Source organism: Amblyomma mixtum, chromosome 1 (genome assembly GCF_055824585.1).
Source record: "Amblyomma mixtum isolate Tamu chromosome 1, ASM5582458v1, whole genome shotgun sequence".
Taxonomy (NCBI): domain Eukaryota; kingdom Metazoa; phylum Arthropoda; class Arachnida; order Ixodida; family Ixodidae; genus Amblyomma; species Amblyomma mixtum.
Window position 1 is genome coordinate 202,630,398 of NC_143012.1, and position 20,865 is coordinate 202,651,262.

At 48.8% G+C, this 20,865-nt stretch overlaps 1 protein-coding gene across 1 annotated transcript in view; it reads left to right on the forward strand.

The window, feature by feature from the left end:
- Positions 1–272: 272 nt before the first annotated feature.
- Positions 273–20,865, forward strand: part of LOC149370574 (MAM and LDL-receptor class A domain-containing protein 1-like) — a 126,066-nt gene continuing 105,473 nt past the window's right edge. Inside the window, exons 1-5 of the mRNA XM_089578006.1 lie at positions 273–381; positions 2,648–2,925; positions 11,542–11,650; positions 15,987–16,097; positions 17,883–18,031. Of these exons, the coding sequence (XP_089434132.1) occupies positions 2,677–2,925; positions 11,542–11,650; positions 15,987–16,097; positions 17,883–18,031 (618 nt within the window). The 5' untranslated portion in view covers positions 273–381; positions 2,648–2,676. The remainder of the gene's footprint in view (positions 382–2,647; positions 2,926–11,541; positions 11,651–15,986; positions 16,098–17,882; positions 18,032–20,865) is intronic.

Sequence of the window (20,865 nt, forward strand, 5' to 3'; positions counted from 1 at the left end):
GCCGGTACACTGGTGTAAAGGTGCTTCGTAATACACCGCTTTATGTTATTGTGACTCTCTTGCCCCGGGTTTGAACTCCTGTTTTACGGCAACAGTTTTTAATGAATGCTGGGAGATTATATGCTGCACGTCACGAAAGCATAACGCTATGCTTGCTTCCGATACACTTCAGTGGAGACTTACGTGCATAACTTTGCTTGGAAATTTTAATATTTAAAACAAAATGTACTTCTTGAAACGCAGGAGAGCTAATCAGCTGCGACTATAAAGCACGGGACCTTTGCTACTGGCAGTGTTCAGCGGGCTCCTGCTCATCGTGGAGATATGGAATACCTCTTAACACCACCGTAATCGGGACACCAACAAGAACGCTCGAAAAATGTTGAGTACTTGTTCAATTATTCTATTTTTGTTGCGTTTACCGAGAAATGGGCACGAGGTGATTTCACTGTAAACTGCGGAGATTTCTTCAAGCCACTTTTATTGAACTGCATGACTGCTTTATCGCTGTTCTTATTAAGAGTTCCAAGTCGGCAATGCATTTTAATGCGAAAACATTACGACCCCCCCACGCTGTTAAGCGAAATTCCGTTGGAGAGCGGCGTTGTTGCTGAGCCGAAATGGTTCAAGAATATCATAAAAAAACGCAGTCTCCGAGCGAGACGCATGCGTTGCGCATACGCAACGCATGCGCATTCCTTGCTAACTTCACACCATCGAACCTCGAGGCCGTTACTTCAGACATTTCACCATTGTACAAGGGTGTTTTCACCCGCTACTATTCACTTGCGAAATTCCTACTGACTCAGAGATAAGATTTCTCGATATTCGGCTTAAATTCATGGACAACCAAGTTTGCTGGTGCTATTCACCTCGCGACAACAAACCGCTTCTACCTTATACATCAGCTCATTCTAAACTCGTGAAACGAGGCATTATTAACTTCTGCATGGAAAACGCCTTTGAAAAGTCATGCCCCCATCAATCCACATCTAGTTTTCATGAACAACTCGCGAGGTTCCTCGAAGCAGGGTACCCTAAAGATTTCGTGGGTTCAGTCGCCGAAAGCCTACTGAAAAAGAAGCTCCGGCAAAAACGTAACACCACAGAAGAAACGAGGAGCAAGGTGGCTGTCATTCCTTACGTCCATTGTCCCGCGCACAATCTCAAGAAAATAGGAAAAAAGGCAAACATTCGCGTGGTTTTTTCAGCTCCAGAGAAACTAAGTGTGCTATGCAAAAAATCCGTGCCCTCCGCACATCGCTTTCAAAAGCAGCAGTGTAGTATCCGCCACAGGAAAAAATTTGTTAAGTGTACTCAGGGCATTGTGTACAATATTCCGCTCTCTTGTGGCAAGCAGTATATTGGGCAATCTGGTAGGTGCCTGAACGATAGGCTTCGGGAGCACAATAACAACATGAAGACATATACCGGCAGGAATCTAGCTTTGAACTGCAAAGATTGCATGTGCGTCACTTTTTTGGATAAATGCTCAGTCGTTGCTAAGAGTAGAGATAAGCTAACTCGCGAAATTGTGGAAGCTGCACAGATTGCTGCCTTACAAGATAACTGCGTTAGTACTCCGTCCATTTCCTTGTCTAAACGAGGGCTGGCTTTCTTGGGTTCGAAACATCCGTGATCTCTCATTTTTTATCGCATTTTGTATCGCGCCTTTCTTCGATTTTTCTCTGAGGTCAGCGCATGCGCTACTTTTACTCAAGTTCCGTTCGCTTGCTTGGTTTTGGCTTTCTTCGTCAGTCGGAAGTTAGCGCCTGTGTTGTTGATGTGTGTTCTCTCCCCTTTTGTCCGTCGTCCTGGTTTTGCGCTACTCTTATGTTATGGATTGTTTAGTATGTGTAGGTTTGGGAAAGAGCCTGTTTGTAATTGTCTCAAAGTTACAGCTTCCCCTCTGCTGAGAGATTTGTGCAGCGGGGAGTATTGCATTCTTCTGCCTCTATAGTTTTGTAGTATGGCCGAGTATTCCCTGGGTGCTGGTGCGAGTTCCGCGGTCTCGTCGGATGCTCGAAAAGTAATGTATCCTCGAGCTATCCTGTCGGCCTCTTGGTTTCCTGCCACCTCCGTGTGCCCCGGTACCGACACAATTTTGTATGGGATCTTCTCTTTCTGTTCTTCCTGGTTTTTAATTCTGTAGCTCGCTGCGAGGAGTATACTGAGCGCGTGACGACCTGTCCTGCCTGCATAGCCTCAGTTGCTTTGGGACGTTAAACCCGAATTAACCCATTTGTTGCTGAATGCGCAAGTTCTTTTTGATTCTAGAAACGCAATAAAATGCAACTATTCGACTCGATTTCGTGAAACTGGGATTATTCGCGCAGGTTTGATAGCAAGTGGTATTTAGAACAAACTTGTCCATATTCTCTTTTGTAGTCAATACAAAATGGTAAAAACTTGACTGCGCTTTGTTTCAAATTCCCCTGAGAAGGTGTTATTTTCGGCTTCTCCCAACGATAGCCTTTGATCTGTAGTTGAAAAAGAATTTTTAAGGAAATGGGCAAACAGTCACTGAATGAATTGCTAAGCATGTCACAGGAGGTGTTTTTTTCAAAGAGGAACCATATACAATATGCACCCGGAGCGTCGAAGCGCGCAAGTCTGTCTAAATCGAGGTACTCTTACTACTTGACAGCCCCCGTCATAAACAATGCCGGATACAACATGGAGAAGAAGCTGTTCTCCACGACTATCTCTTCTTTCATCGTGGGGCCCCAGCAAGAGCCCGTGTGCTTCTCGATCTGGTACCGCATGACTGATGCGCAAGGAACCGTCCTTACTGTTGACGTCGCCGGCACAGATAATCTCTTCGTGTGGAGCGGTTATCGAATTATTACGCAGCATGGCCGTACAACGCTGGAAAAGTGGTACAACGTACGCCGATCGCTGCACCTCGAAATGCACCATAACAAGGTACACTTTATATGCTGTGCTTTATTTGTACTAGCGCACAAATAAAGGAGTGCGATTGAGGGACGCTGCATAACGAACAAATCTTCATAACCATTTATTTTTTACACAGGATATGTGAGTCCATTTTCGCAGATCATATTTTTGTCGTGAATGAAGCAGCTGTCCCGTTTCTCAAACAAGTTCACGCGTAATTCTTAGAAAGTTTTTTCGATATCAGTAGCGCCCCGCTTTTGAATACATTTGCAGTAGATTCATTTTATTGCATGAAGCTTCTCCGCAAGCATGATATGGGGCTAGCAGCTGCCCCCAGAGGCGCTACATTGACCATCTAAGTGCACAGGGAGACGCCCCGGCGCTGTCGCTCTGTGCCACATGAGCCAGCTGATGAAAGATGTTTGCATATATACTTTCCACTATTGATAGCGCTTCTCGAGTAAGATTACGTTAGAGGCATATGTGTCGAAATGTATTTCACTGCGGCTATGTGGAAATTGAAATCTGAGGGGAAAATTTTGACAACGAGCGGGTGCTGTGGTGCGGTGCGATTATTGGCGGCATTGAAAAGATGCATGTTTTTTATGGTTTCTTTAGAACATTCTCGAGATTTGGGCAGGCGGTTACCATACATCTTAGTTTAGCCCAAACAGGCGGTGGTCGGAAAGAAATGTGGCGGCTGGTGGCACGCAGCGGCGAACGGCGGCGGCTATGCGTTCCGGCTTTGGCGTGTCGGAGATGACGTCACGAGCGCGCGCAGCTAGAGCAGCGCGCTTCCCCGGCTGCGGAGGTGGTTACGAGGGAAAACGGCGCCGCCGAGAAACGCAGCCACGGACGCCAAAGCTGCTGCGCTCTAAAAAGAGCTGCCGTAGTCGAGGTCTGCGTAGTAATTTCGACCATCTCGGGATCCTTAACGTGCACTGAAATCGCACAGCACACGAGCGCCGTTTGCGTTTCGCCTCCATTGAGGCGTGGCCGCCGCGGTCGGGGTTGAACCCTAGTAGTCCGGCTCAGCTACTGAGCACCGTAACCACTCTTTGAAGACAATTACTCAGGAGCTTGCGTCATAGAAAGCATAGAATAGCCACAAAAAACGACTCCTCAAGTTTGGCGCGCGATTGTGGCTTCCCCGCTCCTTGAAAGAATTGTACTATTTATCTCTGCATTCTGTTCACGACGACAGAAGTAGTGACTGAGGGAGTTGTGTACTGTCTTCATAAGGTGTTTAAGAGCCCCTTTAAGGGCCACCTTTTACTGACATTAAATTGCATTGTTTTTTTGCAGGCAAGAATGCTTGTATCTACTCAGATCACGATGTAGCCGTCGGGCAGGTGGACCACTACTTCGGTAATTAAGTCGAGTCGAGACGACGTCCCATGAGTTAATAGTTGAGGAACGTAACTTTAATTGCTCTAGCTCTTTCGAACAAAGTATCCCAAAGAATGACTGTGTTGTGTCGGGTTTTATTACAGCTAGCCAACTGAGGTCATCAAGCGCCAGACACAAAGCAAATAGTATACGCCGCTATGGCTTAGTGGTTATGGTACTCGGCTGCTTTCCCGAAAGATGCGGGTTCGATCCCGGCCACGGCGGTCGATCTTCGATGGAAGCTAAATTCCACAGGCCCGTTTTTTGTGCGATTTCAGAGCACGTTAAATAACCCCACATGGTCCAAATTTGCGGAGCACTTCACTACCATGTCCCTCATAGCCTGAGTCCCTTTGGACTTTAAACACCCTTAACCAAACACCGAATACAGCTTCATCTCCTACGTACGCCAGACAAACTTTATCTGTACCGCCACACTCCCACACCTCACTGGTCAAATTGTCCACACACATATGCAGACATAGAACACTGCCTTACACAATGCCACGTAGCCTTCCAGTCCCCCGCCTATCCTTTCCCGCCACCCCCACCGTGGCCCGTCTGGCTTGCCTCCTGGGACCTGAACCTGCAACGCGCCATCGTCACCTTGTCCCAGGACCTATTAAACGCCTAACATAAAGGCTCTTAATAAAAAGGTCACACCACCACCTAACCAAACGAAACCAAAAGGGCTAAACTGGAGATAACGGTGGCACTATGCAGCGTAATGACACATAGGCCCTGAAATTCGTCTTTAAGGAAAGGAATTGCTGGAGTATCTGTTGCACACCTCGGTGGACACCCATACTGTGCCGTAAGAGACCGGATACGTATCCGGAGGGAGTGAAAGAGGAAAGGCAGAAAGAGCTACCGAGGGGTCGTGATTGGCAAAAAGGTTTTTGAGGAAAGTAAATGGCGCAGTATCTGTCCCGCATATTTCGGTGGACACCTGAACCGCGCCGTAATGAAAGGGAGGAAGGTGGGAGTGAAAGAAGAAAGAGAGCAAGAGATGCCGTAGTGGAGGTCCCCGGAATAATTTTGACCACCTGGGGATACGTGCACTGACAAGGGCGCATTTTCCGTTCCGCCTCCATCGACTCCTGAATAATTCTTTGCCGTAAATCTTTACGTGCACTGAAATGACTGCTTGCGCAGAGTTCAAAAGGCTGGCCTCAAGCCTACCAGCGCTACGTCGCTGGCGCACCAAATCATCTAGAGTGTCGAGCTGTGCATTCACTGAAGCGGCACGATCGGGGTGGGGCGAGCAAGGCAATGAATGACACTCATGGGCACTCAACACATGGCTTCAAGGCCAGGTGGGGACCCACTGGCGGAATCTGGAAATAGATTTTTACTGTCGAACTTTCGTGGAGTTCCCGCTTTGATGGCGACGCAATGGTTCTGCAGCGCGGTTATCGCTCAGCTGCGCTTGGCGATCGGTATGTCCTATGGGGTGTGAAATCGCCAGGGCGTGAAAAACGTCATTTAGCTGCAGCGGTAAAGCTTCTTACAACTACCGCCGCAGTTTACTAGCGCACCTAAGAACACATGCACTCAACTTTCACCTCAAGCAGTGTGACCTCAAACGACCGCGTAATAACTGAAACACGCGCTACAGTTTTCACTTCTATGTCCTTGAGATTTTGGCCTCTGGAGTGCTCATGGGAAAGCTGACGCCTGACGGGGGAACATAACTGAAGGTAACATCTGGGGCTGATTGCAGGGCAGTCGCTTGAATCAACAGGTCACGATGAGTGCTCCACACTACGATATTATAACCGTACAGTATGCACTAAATATCAGGGACATCATTTAAGCGCCATGCAAGGGGTGAAAGCAATTATAAACAATGCTGGTGGCAACAGTAATCGTTAAGGTGCGCAGCAAAGAGGTATAAATATCAGGCGACGCCGCTACTGAAGCGTATTGCAATTATCCGCCATCAAGAATGGACTTCAGTGAAGGGCTTACACTAATAGGAAAATCCAGCATATGAATGGAAAGGTGGCTTTGGGACTGACGCGATCACATGCATTTTCGACGCCGATTGCGAAAGTACGCGCATTGTGGCTGCGGGTTTATGACAAAACTAATGACGCAGGGACCGTTAACACAGCCTGGCTACCTATATATGTACGGAAGCTAACTGTGGTAGGGCGGTAGAAATCGTGGTGCTTTATTACCACGAAAGTCATGTGCCTCGCATTTTCTCTGCCGGCTTGCATAGGTTTGATGTGAAGAATATACGCAGCGAGTGGCCAAAGCTCGTCGGCGGCTTCTCTAGTTTTCGAGTTAGAATCACCACAATCGATTTCAAGTTCATGCACAAAGCCGCCAAATCATGCTTGGTTATCGTAGAAAATGCAATAAAGAACAATGCATTCGGAGACTGGACAGATGCTTCAAGTGCTCTGTCACTCATATCTGGTAAAGTATGTCCAACAAAGATTTGGGACGTACGCCAAATATCTCATCGTAGTCGCGATTTTCAAATCAGTCTGATCGCTTTTTATTAATTACGAGAATTTTTACAGTGCGGAAGCAAACTAAACTATACACTGATTAACAATGGTGTTAAAAAATATCAAGACAGACGAAAAGTGTGAGTTACCCACTGATCTCCACTATGTGGCTAGATACCGCATTCCCGCTTTCCGAGACGAGCGCGAGTGAACCCACCGGAAGTTGGACGGCTTTCCCCGGTAGTTGAGGGTCTGCTGTGTATTTCAATGCAAAAAGTTTCTTCCTTCGCTCTTTCATTCTCAGTTTTTTGCATTGTTCTCGTGTAATGTCCGCTGTCGTGTGAATGAAACAAGCAAGCTTAACGCAAGAAATGTGAGCATTGTGTGCAAAGCCCTGCAATTTCAGAGAAACCGAAGAAAACAGGCATGCAGGTTTCAACCTGCCGCGGCTAAGGGGTACGTGCATTAAACACCATGCTCTTATCTGGTTGTTGTCTTCCGAACGTAACGGAGAAGTAGTGAAATGATGATGAGGCTAGGTGATCTTGAAAGCGAATTTTCGTGCAGCCAAGAAAACACGAACGAAGGCGCGGAAATCCTTACACTCGAAGAGCCACTCGTTATACAGCTGTCGCACTTTCAGTTTCTAGTTGGTTGGTGACGATGACTCTTGCCATCGATGGCAGGTGATGTTTATCGCTTTAGGATGTCATTTACCTTCCAGACTAGCTTTTAACTTAATTCTAAAGCACAGCCTTGTTTCAGCGGCACTGCGCAAGAGAAATGACTGACGTAAAAGACGAAGGCTGCAGAGTGTGTGACAAGCGCTATTAGAAGTCATCTGCACCAAACATCACGAATAAAAGCCCGTTCATGCATAATTTGCTACAGTACGAAAAAGTACGTGGCACACTCCGTCGAAAAAGCAGTACCATACCTTTTCGAGGCGCTAATACCAACCGAGCACCACCGGCACCTTACCAGATAGTTGCCTCGCTCCCGCTCCGCTTCGATCTAAACTTAATTCCGTGAAATTATCACTGCAAAGTCGGCTGCCTGGTGAACGTTTCCACCTATTCGTCCTTGAATTTCTCCCCTATTGATAGTATAATTTGGGCTTGAGCGCGGGAACGTGCATGACAGTAAAGAGCAGAGTTGGCGATGCTAGCGCAGCGAGACGACACAGAGTTGAGCAGACGAGTCTCCATACTTGCTGGGTGTAGCAACGTCCTGCCGTTCAAAAGCACTTTGCGAATCGAATTATAAGTTCGATTCGACGCGTATATGTTCACATATGAGAAAAAAGCGATCACTCACGTCCTACGCTAGCGGAACGACAGTGAAACGCAAAAGCAGCTTTCTGGCGTCAAAGCATTTAAGGAGAAATCCTTATGTAAACCTTCAAGAAGCCTATTAGTGCAATCTTTCAGGATTTCTGCCCAGTTGGATGTGCTGTGACCGTTTTTCTCCCGTATTTCTCCAACGCTGTCGTCTTTTATCACACCTGTTCTCTCCACCACAAATTGCAACACCTTACCAAAAGAGGGAGCACATTCTCTTGAGCCAAATTGGCAGGCAGGCCGCACCGGTCAGTCCTTGAGGGGTAGTGTGGCGAATTCACGAACTCAACAGCAAGGGAAATTGCGACCGGCCGTGGCATTCGCGAATTTCTGTGAAACCGCTGCCGTATATAAAAAAAAAAGACGCAAGTCGTTATTAATTACTTTTTATGTAAAGTAAGCATTACTGAATACGTTTTAAGTAAATAGGCTGCAGCAACTCACTCTTCGTCAGAATATGCGGCAACAGTTTTTTCGAAATACGCCTCGACTTTCGGTCGCTTTCTCAGTGGGATAAACAATTCCTGAAACATACCGTCACACAAGGCCACATCGTTGTTTTCAATGCTGCTGCTTTAAGAAGAGGAGCTCGTGCTCGAGTCTGTACTAGAACTGCTGTCTTCAGCAAAAAGCTCATAGTCCAGACGTTGGCGCTTCGCGACTGGCGTTATGCTTGCTGGCACTGGTTGACCGCTGCTGCCTTCCGCCATTTTTCCTCGTCCTTCCGTGAAAAATGCCGGGAATGGCGTCAAAAAGATCACGTGACTTCCTGCGATGCCGTCCTACTCTGCCGCTCGCGACAAAGCAGCGAACTGCCCTAGACTGCTTTCGGATCCGCCAAAGTCCTCCTTTTCTACCATTGGATCATCATCATACTACTCTTTCTCCTGTCCGCCCACTGGAACGCAGCAATTTGCGAGAGTGCACTTTGAGCGCAGTTAAAAGCGCGCCTCTTCGCGCTGTGAAATCCGGCACAGAGAGAGACAGAGAAATGGACCGAAAGGCAGGGAGGTTAACCAGGCGATGCCCAGTTGGCTATCCTGCGCTTGGGGAGGGGAAAAAAATAAAAAGAGCGGCAATGAAATGAGTTACTTCAGTTTTCTCCGAGGCACGTCTGCTTGTCGTGGCGCCCTCTGTATGTATGTGCCTCTGAATTCCTCCTGCTGTAACACCCTCTATTGGTGTCACTGATTTGCTCCTTCCTCCGACGCTTATTCGTACCGAATAGGCTTTCCTTTCAGCTCTTTCTTCTGAGCCTGTATTACCTGTTATTTCACTTTGGAATTTTTTCTAGAGCCATGTCGCATCGACAGATAATTTTTTCTTAGTTTTCTTTCCACTGCTTTGTCTCCTATCAATGAATCTTGTCGGATATGAGGGGTTCGACGCTCGACTCAAATGCCGGAGAACCTTCGCAAAACAGGTAGTTTCAAAGAGAAGTTTTCAAATCGACGACAAAACCTCAACAAAGGACAGTTGAAGCCATTTTTCTTTCTGAGATAGAAATATCAAAGGCAGTTTGCCTCTTCTTGGGCAGCATTTCGCCTGAAGACAATGAATTTCAAACTTTGTTAAATGGATCTTCCGCCAACGGCATTTCTTCACAAGAACTTTAAGTCGTCACAATTATTCTTTCATTATTGGACGGAATCGAACGAAAGTATGAAGAAAACGTTGTGGGCAACCGCATTAATCTCGCCCGCGGGGGGCGCCTAGGGCTTCTCTCCCTCTCTCGGGGCCTGGCGCTGGCCTACCTGTCTCCAACCTAGGCTTACCCCGGAGAGACGACGGCGGCACCTTCCTTTCTATCATCACGTATGCGGGCTGACCTCCTTCCTCGGCCCCCTCGGTTTCTGCGGCCACGCGGGGCGTGCACGCGGCGGGCAAAAGAGTGTTTAGAGCGAGACGCCAGGCAGCGGACAGAACACCTCGGCGGCCCGGGTCACCCGAACTTTTTTCCTGTGCCTGTTTCCCGCGCCAGCTGCCTGCCGTTGCTCCCTGCGTGCGACAGAGGGAGGCCGTTCGAACTTGGCGAGTTCCCCAATAAACGCCTTTGCCCGCTGGCTACTCCTCGGTGTGTTTTTCTTCGCGGCCACAGCTTTGATCCAGCTAGCGGAGTGGTGCCGGCCCTAAGTGCAGGGTCCATTCTCGCTTGAAAACCCCACAACGTCCAACGAAGAAGGCCATTTTTCAGCATGTGGTTGTAGAGCTCCAAAAAAGAAATTTCTGGGGCAGCTATCCAGAGAGGCAGCAAAGGGGTGAAAATAATGAAGAAATATATGCGAAGATCGAAACGTCATACTTTGAGAGGGCAGCAGGCCAACAGAATCTCGTGCGTCCTCTACAAAACCCCTTCAGTTCAAATCGGATAGACTATATTTTATGCTCAACCAAAGGAGTGCAAAGATGTTCGCACCAAGAGCTTTCGTGACTCTAATTATGTCAAATGAAAGCAGTTATTAGTTGCCGAGTTATTTATTTCTTATAGGGGGAAGGTTTATTGAAAATCGATGAAGGGGTTGGTTTAGATTGTGCGCATTTAACGTCCAAAAGCAAATCAGGCTATAAGAGAAGCCGTAGTAAAGGGCTCCGGAAATTTCTACCAACTGGAAGTCAGTAACATGCACAAGTAAGCTAAACTGGGCTAGTCGGAGCAATTGCATCTTCGAAATACGTAGCGTGAAAAACAAGACACAGAAAAGGTGGAGACAGGGCACGAGCGCTTCTCACGACTGAATTGTTATTGGGAAGGATATCACAATATATACTATAGATATTGAAGAGATATGGTAACACTGCACGTGTTTTATGTTGCTATGTACTTGCTTTCATCGCCGGCTTTTTATCTCGTCGTCTTGTTTTTTTAGTTGTTATTTTGTATTTCCTTCTTCCTTCCCCTCTTCCATATCTATAGTATATATTCTGATATCCTTCCCAATAAAAATTCAGTCGTGAGAAGCGCTCGGGTCCTGTCTTCACCTTTTCTGTGTCTTGTTTTTCGCGCTACGTATTTCGAAGATGTCACTAACATGCCCTGACATAGGCGAGTACACAGCTCCTTCGAAATGCTAGAGGGTCAAAATGCGACCGCCGCAGCTGGGATCGAACCCACGCCTTTCAGGTTAGTAGCAGAGCACCACTGCGGCAGCCTGAAAAGCAATGAGCGGCCAAGCATGAAATTGTATGATCATTTGGATGACTAGGTCATAACGTTAACGGCAAGTACAGTCGCAGTTGATCCTGGGACATTTGCTTCAGAAACCTTGTATTAATAAATTAGAAGTGTGTCGACTTCATCAATGCCAGATTCTGCTCCTTCGCCCTCTAAATATTAAAAAGGGCGCCGATTCTCTTTCAGGGTTAAGTCAGAGTGGGTGTGTATTAATTGTGACGGTCACGTTGGACAAATTGCACTGCGCTGAACTGTAGAAATACTTCTCTTTCCTATGCAGATCGACATAAAAGTGGAGTTCCTGGATCCAATCCGCAAGGAATCGGTAGTTATGCTGGGCCCACTGGAATTGACCCCCAGTGCTTGCCTCAGGCCAGCTGTGCCAGGAGGTAAGTGCGCCTTTTCTGCCTAACGGTTATGGCCCCGACACTTATTACCGTAATTACTAAATTTTAACATGTCTCTGATTTTGATGCTACTGCCAATGGAAAAAGCGAAATTTGGGCAAGAACATGAAGCAACATGCACATGTGCTCCATTATTGCACACAACTTGCTGATCCCTGCACTTGGACGCAGCCACATTTCCTTGCTTGGAGGATTATGGCGGACCTTTTTCGCTTTCTTCGATAAGCTAGCTTGCACATTTTCTGGACGCCTTATGCCGAAGTCTCTGTAAACACACACACACACACACACACACACACACACACACACACACACACACACACACACACACACACACACACACACACGCACACACACACACACACACACACACACACACACACACACACACACACACACACATATATATAACAGGGTCTGCATGCCACTTTAGTCGTCCTCGTCCTCCTGCTCAGCTGCATGCAAACCCTGATATACATGGTGTCCCAGCTAACTTGGACCAAGGTTAATAAAAAACTAAGCGTTCTTCAGAACTGAAATCGCGTGGATGTTGTTGAGGTTTATCTAAAGTTACAGTACCATTTTTTCGCTTCTCCTATTTGAATAATTAGTCGAGATAAAAAAATTAACTTTTAAAATATAGCTTGAAACGTTCAGGCGTCAATAGGAAAGCTGTGGAGCTCCACAAATATCGTCCAACCCAGGCACTTCCAACAAGATAGACTTAGCGTGGCCGCTTTTATTCGGGAAAAGCGAAAACCCGCGGGGTTCAAAGCATACCACGTGACAGCGCTCTCCGTGCGCCCGGATGCGCCACGATTACAGCGCTCTCATCCGTGCTTCGTAAGAAACATCACCCGCTTCGCGCCTTTCGTGCTGCCCAAGATAGAGCTTCGCGTTGTGCTTGGTTCCAAGATAAGCGTCAGTGGGTACGGGCGGCAGTTGAAAGAAAGCACGGCTCCCGTTTCTGCGGCGTTAATTGCGCTGTCACATTGGAAGAATGCATGCGGGTCAACGATGACAATCTCATGAGTTCGAATTTGGGAGCAACATCGCAACAAGCAAAGACGCAATAACAAACCTGATAACGTCGTGTGAATTATGCTGAAGGACAGCAGCCGCGCTTCCTTTAATTGCCTCCCGTCGAGGCGGCCTCTTGCTACCTGCCACGAAGACTCCTGACCCGCCGACACCATGTGAGATTAAACCATTTTGTTTTTACGACCTGGCACGAGACTGTCTGCACTTTATCGCGCAGAGGAATCTCCCATAAACAGTGGCGCCCAACGTGGGGCTTTAATTCGCACCAATGTGGATGATTTCTCTGCCGATTTTGGAGCGTGCAGCCAGACTCGTGGCAGGCGCTTTTTGTTTGGGACCGCGCTGGAGCGCTTAGGTTAATGCGTAGGTCAGGCGGAGTAGTGACTTGTAGAGCGTTTAAATTTTGGTGGGGGTTTTAATGCTGTTTCTGTAGTTTTCGGGAATTTTCTTTTGTATATTTTGTGTTTTACATAGACTGTTTCTTTTGGTAGGTGAATGCCTTTGTCTGTCTTATAATACGCTGCTGGGCGATGCAAGGTTCAATTACGCCATGGCGTAGCTCGACGAGGTTCTGACATTCTAACACAACTTACAGGATCACGTCATTCACTTGAACTCCGTTGCCGAAAGAATGAGACGTGCCGGTCTATCCATAAATCCAAATGAAGTGTAGTTGGCACAATCAGACTTAATGATAACAAACTGTAGGCAGATCTAAACTACCCCCGCCCAATGGCTGTGAAAAGTTTGCAGAGGTTTTGAGGATGGTTGTGTTCTACAGGCAATTCATCATTTGGAGCTTGCAAGGCCGCTGAACCGGTTGTTGGGTAAAGGCTCAAAGTGGGTGTGGGGCAAGGAGCAGGGAACGCATTTGTTGCCTTGGCTCGAGCGATAGGGGATACCGCTAGTTTGTCTTGAAGTCAAGTAGCAAGATAGATGCTAGTAACTACGGTGTTGTAGCTATTTCCTTGCGGGAACACGAGGGCAAGCTGCGCCTTGTCGCATTTGCTAGCCACACGCTCACATCGGCGGAGCGGAATTACTCCGTGCCTGGCGATCATGTTCGCAATGTCATAGTTCGACGTGCACCTACACGGAGCGGCCTTCACCATGCAGTGTCGTGCTCCAAAAGGTTCATAAACCCGGCAGGCAGACCACCTAGATGGGCACTGTCGCTGCAACTTCACGCCTACACCACTGAGTACCACCGGGGAAGCCAGAACAAGGTGGCCGATTTATTATCAATCGAATCATGAAGGATGGCAGAAGCGCTTCAGCGGCGCAGCCCAGCATCATAGAAAGCGGCGTCTCTGCTGTTGGAGAGGAGGAGAGGGCGAACGGTAGTGTCACGCCCGGTTTGACGTAGGAGCAAATGGACAAAATCCCTCATCATGCTGCGAGAGAAGGAAGTACAGCAGCCACAAGGATAACCGTTCGTTACAGCGGTTCGCTACAAGGAGAGCCGTGAACAGGTCGGTGGGTATTACACCAGCTTACTTCGCTTTCGTAGTAAGCGACAAAGCTCCGGGAGCTTCTTGAGGCAGGGCGGCGTGCGGCTCACGAAAACCTCAATGTCGTGCACGTGGACGAGGCGGATGAGTACAACAAAGGTCGCCGCCACAATGGTTTCAACACAGGCAACTTAGTACTCAAGAGAACGCACCCACTTACTAAAGCAGCGCGCGGTTTTGCAGCGTCGCTAGCGCACTAGCGCACTAGTTACGGCAAGAGCTACGCCACTCTCGCCTAACAGCAGCGGTTGTTGACAAGCTGCGAAACCGTCAGTGTGGTGCATGTCGCTGATCTGAAGGCTTTCCATCTTCGCAAGGACGACCACTGCGTAGCGGCGGGAAATGGGAGTGATGAGGCGAACTCATCCCTGGGAGGACGAGCATGTGGCGGTACGGTTCGCAACCGACGCTAAAACCTAAGGGCCATTTCGCATCCGTGCCACTCGACTAATATTCTCTCGCAACCCTCTCGCCCAGTCAGCATGTCTAGGAAGTTGCAACGGAACGGCACCTCTGGCACAGAGAACACTAGTAGGCAAGGAAGACCTCCGCCGGATGGTGGTCACTAACAATGCGCGTCACCCGGATGGCGACAGGGGCCGCGTGAGTGGTGCAGCTCCCACGGCCGCTGTGACCACCGCCGCCAGCCTAACTGCGCGGCTAGCCACTGGAGAGCCACTCCCAGTGGTGCAGGCCAGCACAAGAGGATCCATCACCCACCAGCGAAGTTCCCCCCTCAATATCAGACCGGCGCACCGGCCGCGACCCAAGCTACCCAGGGTGTGCGGCACGTGGTCACCTGGAACGGTTGCCAACGGAGCAGCCTTCTCATACTCCGCGAGGTGCAGGTGACGGAACCAGGCGCAGAACCTTCACGGTGACGACCTGGACACAGTGCCATAGAATTTCCGCGGCCTGACGGTGGAGGAGTGGCACTAGGAGCCACCTGCCCAGTACAATGACGAGGAGCGGGCCGGCCTGTGCTCCTTCTTCCCCTCTGCGGCACCCTCGTTGTCCACCGGGCCAGCCATGAGACCGGTGCATCCATAAAGAGCGCGAGGAAGCGGCGCAAAAATGTACGATGCCTTCAGCGGCCTTCCGCTGCAGTGGCCCAGCGGCGGAGGCGGCTTCGCCATTGCGGCCTGTCCAGAAGGGCAGCCCGGAGGACGCGGCCCTTTGCATCATCCAAACCATCCGACCAGAGCTGCTGTGCCCGGGGGCCGAGGAGCTCTTCAATACGCTGCCGGCAGGGCCCCCGGAGGAGCCGAGTGCCTCGCTTCCGCAGAAGCCACACCGCCGGCCAGCAGTGAGCGGCCCCCCGGCGAGCCCCCCTTACCCCTTTGACGACAGTAATGCACACCGACCCGGGCGACGTCAGAGGACGTTAAGGGGGGGGGGGGGTGTAGGGCCTGCTTGCGGGCCGCTCACTCAAATCCCGCGCCCCTCCCCGTGAGTACCCTCGAGCTCCCTTCATCTCCTGAGTGGGGCAGTGAGAACTTGGTTACGCTGTGGGGGCTGCTTAAGTGGGGCGTGACCGACGCAGCGGCCTCTTGATTCCTGCCACAAGGACCCCTGATCCTCTGCCCCGACGACACCTGACCCCTCCCGCGACACGGTGCGAGATTAAAACGCTTTATTTTCAAGACCTGGCAAGAGTTTGTCTGTACGTCCTCGCGTAAGAGGAATCAACCACAAAATAAAGTCAGTTGCGAAGGAAATAACATACACTGTTTCGCGATGTCGTTAAGTAGTGTTTCTGCATGCAGGCTCCTGCGACTTTGAATTTGACGAGTGCGGCTGGAGGTCAGCGGAGGGCTGGACCCGGCATTTAAAAGACGAGGACATACACAGCATCAATGCGGGACCCGAAAAATCCGGTATGTCTCTTTTCAGACAAGCCATTCCCGTCTCCAAGACGGCAATATGCATAGAGAGATGTTTTAAAGCAAGAGCTGCAAAGCCCCCGTTCCTTGGTTTCGCTGCGGTGTAGTTGTACTTGTAGTAGCCGGCGTGACCGGTGGGTGGTGTGCATGAGAACAACTTGGAGGACGTTATGAAGAGAGCAAGGAAAGGCGTAAAGGGAGGGTGCTTCTGACCGCGATCATCCGCAGAGTGCTTACTGTGGAAGCAGGAGGATATGACGAGAAAGTAGGGATGCGTAAACGGAGGCAGGTCGGCAATGGAGCCACGCTGAGGGTGGTTACCACAGGAACCATCCGGAGTGTTGAAATTTGGAAGGGCAGGTAAAGACAAAGGAAAGGGCGGGAAGCGCTTGGGCCGTCCAGTGTTCTTGTTTTTACCAGCGCTTTCATAGTTCGCTATTCCGTACCGACTTTTGAAGCGGGCAATTTTGCCATCAGGGGGCGGTTACCTTAGAAGGAAAGCTATCGCGGCAGTGTAAGTAGGCGCTACGGGATAGTGGTCAGCACGAGACTCACACGGAGGGTAGTTAGCCTGGAAGGACGACTGTACCTTGAAACGAGGAGGATATGACGAGTGCGAGGAATGAGCAGCTGGAAGGTGCCTACCACGGGAACCATCAGAAGAGAGGTTACCGTGGAACGAGGTCCGAGAGTGTGGTGAGAGGGAATAGGTGTGGTCCCTCTGTAGCAGCTGCTGCTAGCGTACCACCCTACGACAAGGTCAGCGGCCCCGGCGGGGCGCGCCTAGAGCGGGGGACTGGGCAGATCTTTCGGTCGAAGGACGAGTATGCCTTGAATACCAAAAAAGGTGTCGATAACCTTAATGATATGAATTTGATCTCATGCCCTCTACCTGAAAATATTGTGAATTATCTGCTTACCAGCCGCAGCGGGATGGCGTGCTATAAGCAGGTAACCGTCCTGAGAGATTTTAAGCTTATAATGGCAATGTTTAGACAGTTGTCGCCACATATCTTTCGACGTAGGCTATCGAAATAAGATAACTTTGCAGTGATGTGCTGGGAAAACTTCATGATCAATGTGTGGCGTAATTAGTACAAAGTAGAATGATGAGCTCTGAAAGTTGGAGACTCTGCATTCGGGCGGGTAGCCACCGCACAAATAACGAAAAAACTACTTATATAAATCATACACAGCGCTGTGCCCGTCTTGTACTCATTAGTTTGTCCTCGTTGCCATTGCGCTGGCTAACCACAAGAATAAATCCATAATTTCGACCCACCACTACACACGACCTTGTTATGCAACGATCTCCTTTACAGTAAAAACGTATTTCTTGCGGTGTGAAGCATCAAATTTTGCACTGATTTTACCATCGTGAAAAAACAGTCAGTGTGTTGTACCAATAACGCTCAAGTGGTGTCAACTGCGCGGTGCACTTATGCTGGGAACGGCAATTCTTCAACAACCATGACGCTGAATAGCGCAAGAGGTTGATTCGCGTTGCGGCCAACGGAGCAGGACACTCTCTTAGAGTCAGATAGTTTGCAAGGAGGCACAGTGAGCTTAGGAACCACACTGCTTCCTAAATAATGAGCTAATTAGCTCCGTATTATTGAGTACGTACAAAACAGTTTAATATGCAAACTAGCGCAATGCGACCCATATATAAGTCTGTTTACGACGAAAAGCAACATTATTCAATAGCAAAAACGCTTCAGGTACTCATTCAATCAGACTTTAAATTGCACATGACATGCGTACTTCATTTACTTGCAGGATTCGTCCTGTCAACCACTAGAAGTTGGCTGCACTTACTGAACATGGCCATGGTGATCAGTCCGGAGTGGCCTGGACGGAGCCATCCTCAATGCCTGGAATTTTTGTACAAGATCACAACATTACAACCCAAAAAGACTTATCTGCAGGTAAGAGGGAGGCAACATAGGAGCTCCGATATTTGGAGCTGTTTTCAACATTGCCCGATGATTAATACTTAAGTTTCGTGCGTGCGCGAGGACTTGTACCTTCGACTTTACCCGCTCTACGCAATGATATACATAAGGCTAGGCGGTTCAAGAACAAATAACCATTTTTAGATTTCACAAAGCTGTGGAATCGATCAAATGTGCGTTTAAAAAGTATACTTATGTTTGACACAGAAATAGCCAGCTCGTGAAAGTTCGTATTTCCTCTGAACGCACAAGCCTTTTTGACAGTGCTCTTCAACCTCAGTCCACAGACGCTTTTACATTGCGCGCACATTATGCAATCGCCGCAACAGGTTTAAGCTTTGAGGCTGATGCACAGCTTCATTCCAAGATATCGCTCAAAATGGAAACATCGAATGTGGCTGAGTTGTGTGCTGTACATATGCGGCGTCTGCCAACGGGATCAGGTCCACGGCGACCTTCTTAAGTAGGAACGTTGGTGGGTGATTCTAGGAATACGGAGTGACCTTGCTCTTTCATTTCTACCCTCTGCAGAGTTAGGATCGCACCCGAAGTGAGCAGTACCATAAGGCAGTTTCAGTATACCTTACGGAGACTTGCGCATAGAGATGGCTTACTCTAAAAACAGCGTATGTTGTATACTGCATTCGCCGAACGCATTTAGGTTGTAGTCTCCACGTGATCTCGCGCTACGTACTCTGTTTACTTAACTTAGTTTGACTCTTACCTGTGCTAAAATATTGTTTCCAATATGGCGGCACGCTTCAAAGCAGACCACCTCCCTTCTAAGTGAATTCAACGCTGTTACTGTGTTTTTGAGGACGCTGACTGGCCACAAATGATCCTTTGTGCTGTCGATTTGCCTTATCTGGCTTATAACACAATGTATTAGTGACAAATTTGCTTTATTTGTTAAAGGGACTATGCCAGCCTATTTTCGCGTATACCCTGCTTATTGCATTTGATTCCCAATACGGTAAATTAGAATACCCCCAAAATTCAATTGATTCTGTGCGGGAGATATTTCTAAAACAAAATATTAATGTTATTTTTTTGGAACTGCTTGCTGATCTGGCAACCTCTCATGGCGGACGTCACAAGGGCACGCCCGTCACAAGGGCACACCCGCCTTATGTCGTCTCGTGCGCGCTGTTTGTTGCGTTTAGGTGCTTGCATGCACACCATGGACAGCGGTCGCTCGAAAGGTTGTTTTTTTTTAGCTGAGCGAAATAAAATGCATTTTCATGTTTTATTTTAAGCATGAAATGCTTTTAGCTCCCGTTGTCGGCAGTGTGGTGACGTCACGCCGAGACCGAGAGCCATCATCCGGGCACTGAAATCCACTCATCCGGGCACTGAATTCCACTTATCCGGGCACTGAATTCCAGTCATCCGGGCACTGAAATCCACTCATCCGGGCACTGAATTCCACTCATCCGGGCACTGAATTCCAGTCATCCGGGCACTGATATCCACTCATCCGGGCACTGAATTCCAGTCATCCGGGCTCTGAAACGAGAACATCCGGGCACCGTACGAGACTTAACGAGATTTAACGAGACTCTCTAAGCCCTCCTACGCGACCGGCATGCAAGCGCCGGTCGGTCTGCAAACGAGACAAAAAATAACTGCTGCCAGTGCCTTCTCAATGTTTATCAAGATATCAGTGGAGCTGTGGGTTTGATAATGCACGGAATTATAATTTGCGATTTCTAATAACGCGTGCAAAAAGCACATAAATGCCACGTTACACTTCGTTGTCATACGTGATCCGGGGGAGAAGCGCTGCGTTCAAAGGGCAAGGCATCGCGCCGAACGGGTGGTGGCGTTCCTCCCTTCCTGTACGGTGCGGTTCGTGTGTCCACCGAGATGACATTAGGCCCGTAAACATTTCATGCTTACTCTACTCTCGTTTACGGGAGAGGCAGAGATTTTTTTCTTGGAAGCCTTCAGCTTAGTACGCGAGCTTAGTGACCCTTCTGATCACTAAAATTGCGTGCATGATTTCACTGATGTGCGCCGCGAAAGGTATGAGGTTCTTGTCCGTTATTCGTCGGCTCGATAATTGAACTCAAAATTATTACAATGTGGCGCTAGAGTAAGCTTGCAGCACGAAAGGAGCGGAGAAAAGTGTCAAATGCGAAGGCTTCCCAGCTGCGTGTGTGCGTGTGTGAGTCGAACCCGCATTCCTTTCGGCTCATTGAACCCTTTTGCAGAACCATTGGCCGCTGGTAAAACACAACGCAACTCGAAGTCTCCCTGGAATGCGACGATCAGGGCAACTGCAGTCCTGCGCTGATGTCGTTGACATAGCTGTGTAGAAACAGTACAGCTCGTTTCCTTGCTCAGATGCTCAGAAATTGTAGCCTTACTAGCTTGCAGAATTCCGGAACATTGCAGAACAAGCGTAGATTTGGAAAGGCGTCGCATAGGACCGGCGCTTCCCGCTAATTGTTGCTTGTTACTCAAAAATACGCCCGTACAGCAATTGAATTAATGAAAACCAGCAAATTTTGTATCCAGAGTCGAAGCCGAGGACTGCAGCTGGCTGCCTAGAGCTCGTGTTCTGCAGACTGAGTAACATCGGCAGTTCTCTCTCCCGTATTATACGCGCGTCCTCCGATGTAGGCAGTCCTCGCTTTGATGTCACTGTAGACAAAACTGCATTTGGCGGCTATCATCATGCGCTAAAACTATTGAGTTTGCTCTACACAATCGCCGAAATTTCACACACGTACCTTGCGGACTCGCTAGGCCTTGTCACAACTGGGACCGGCAGTTCCGGTGACAGAAAGATATCTGAGATGCGG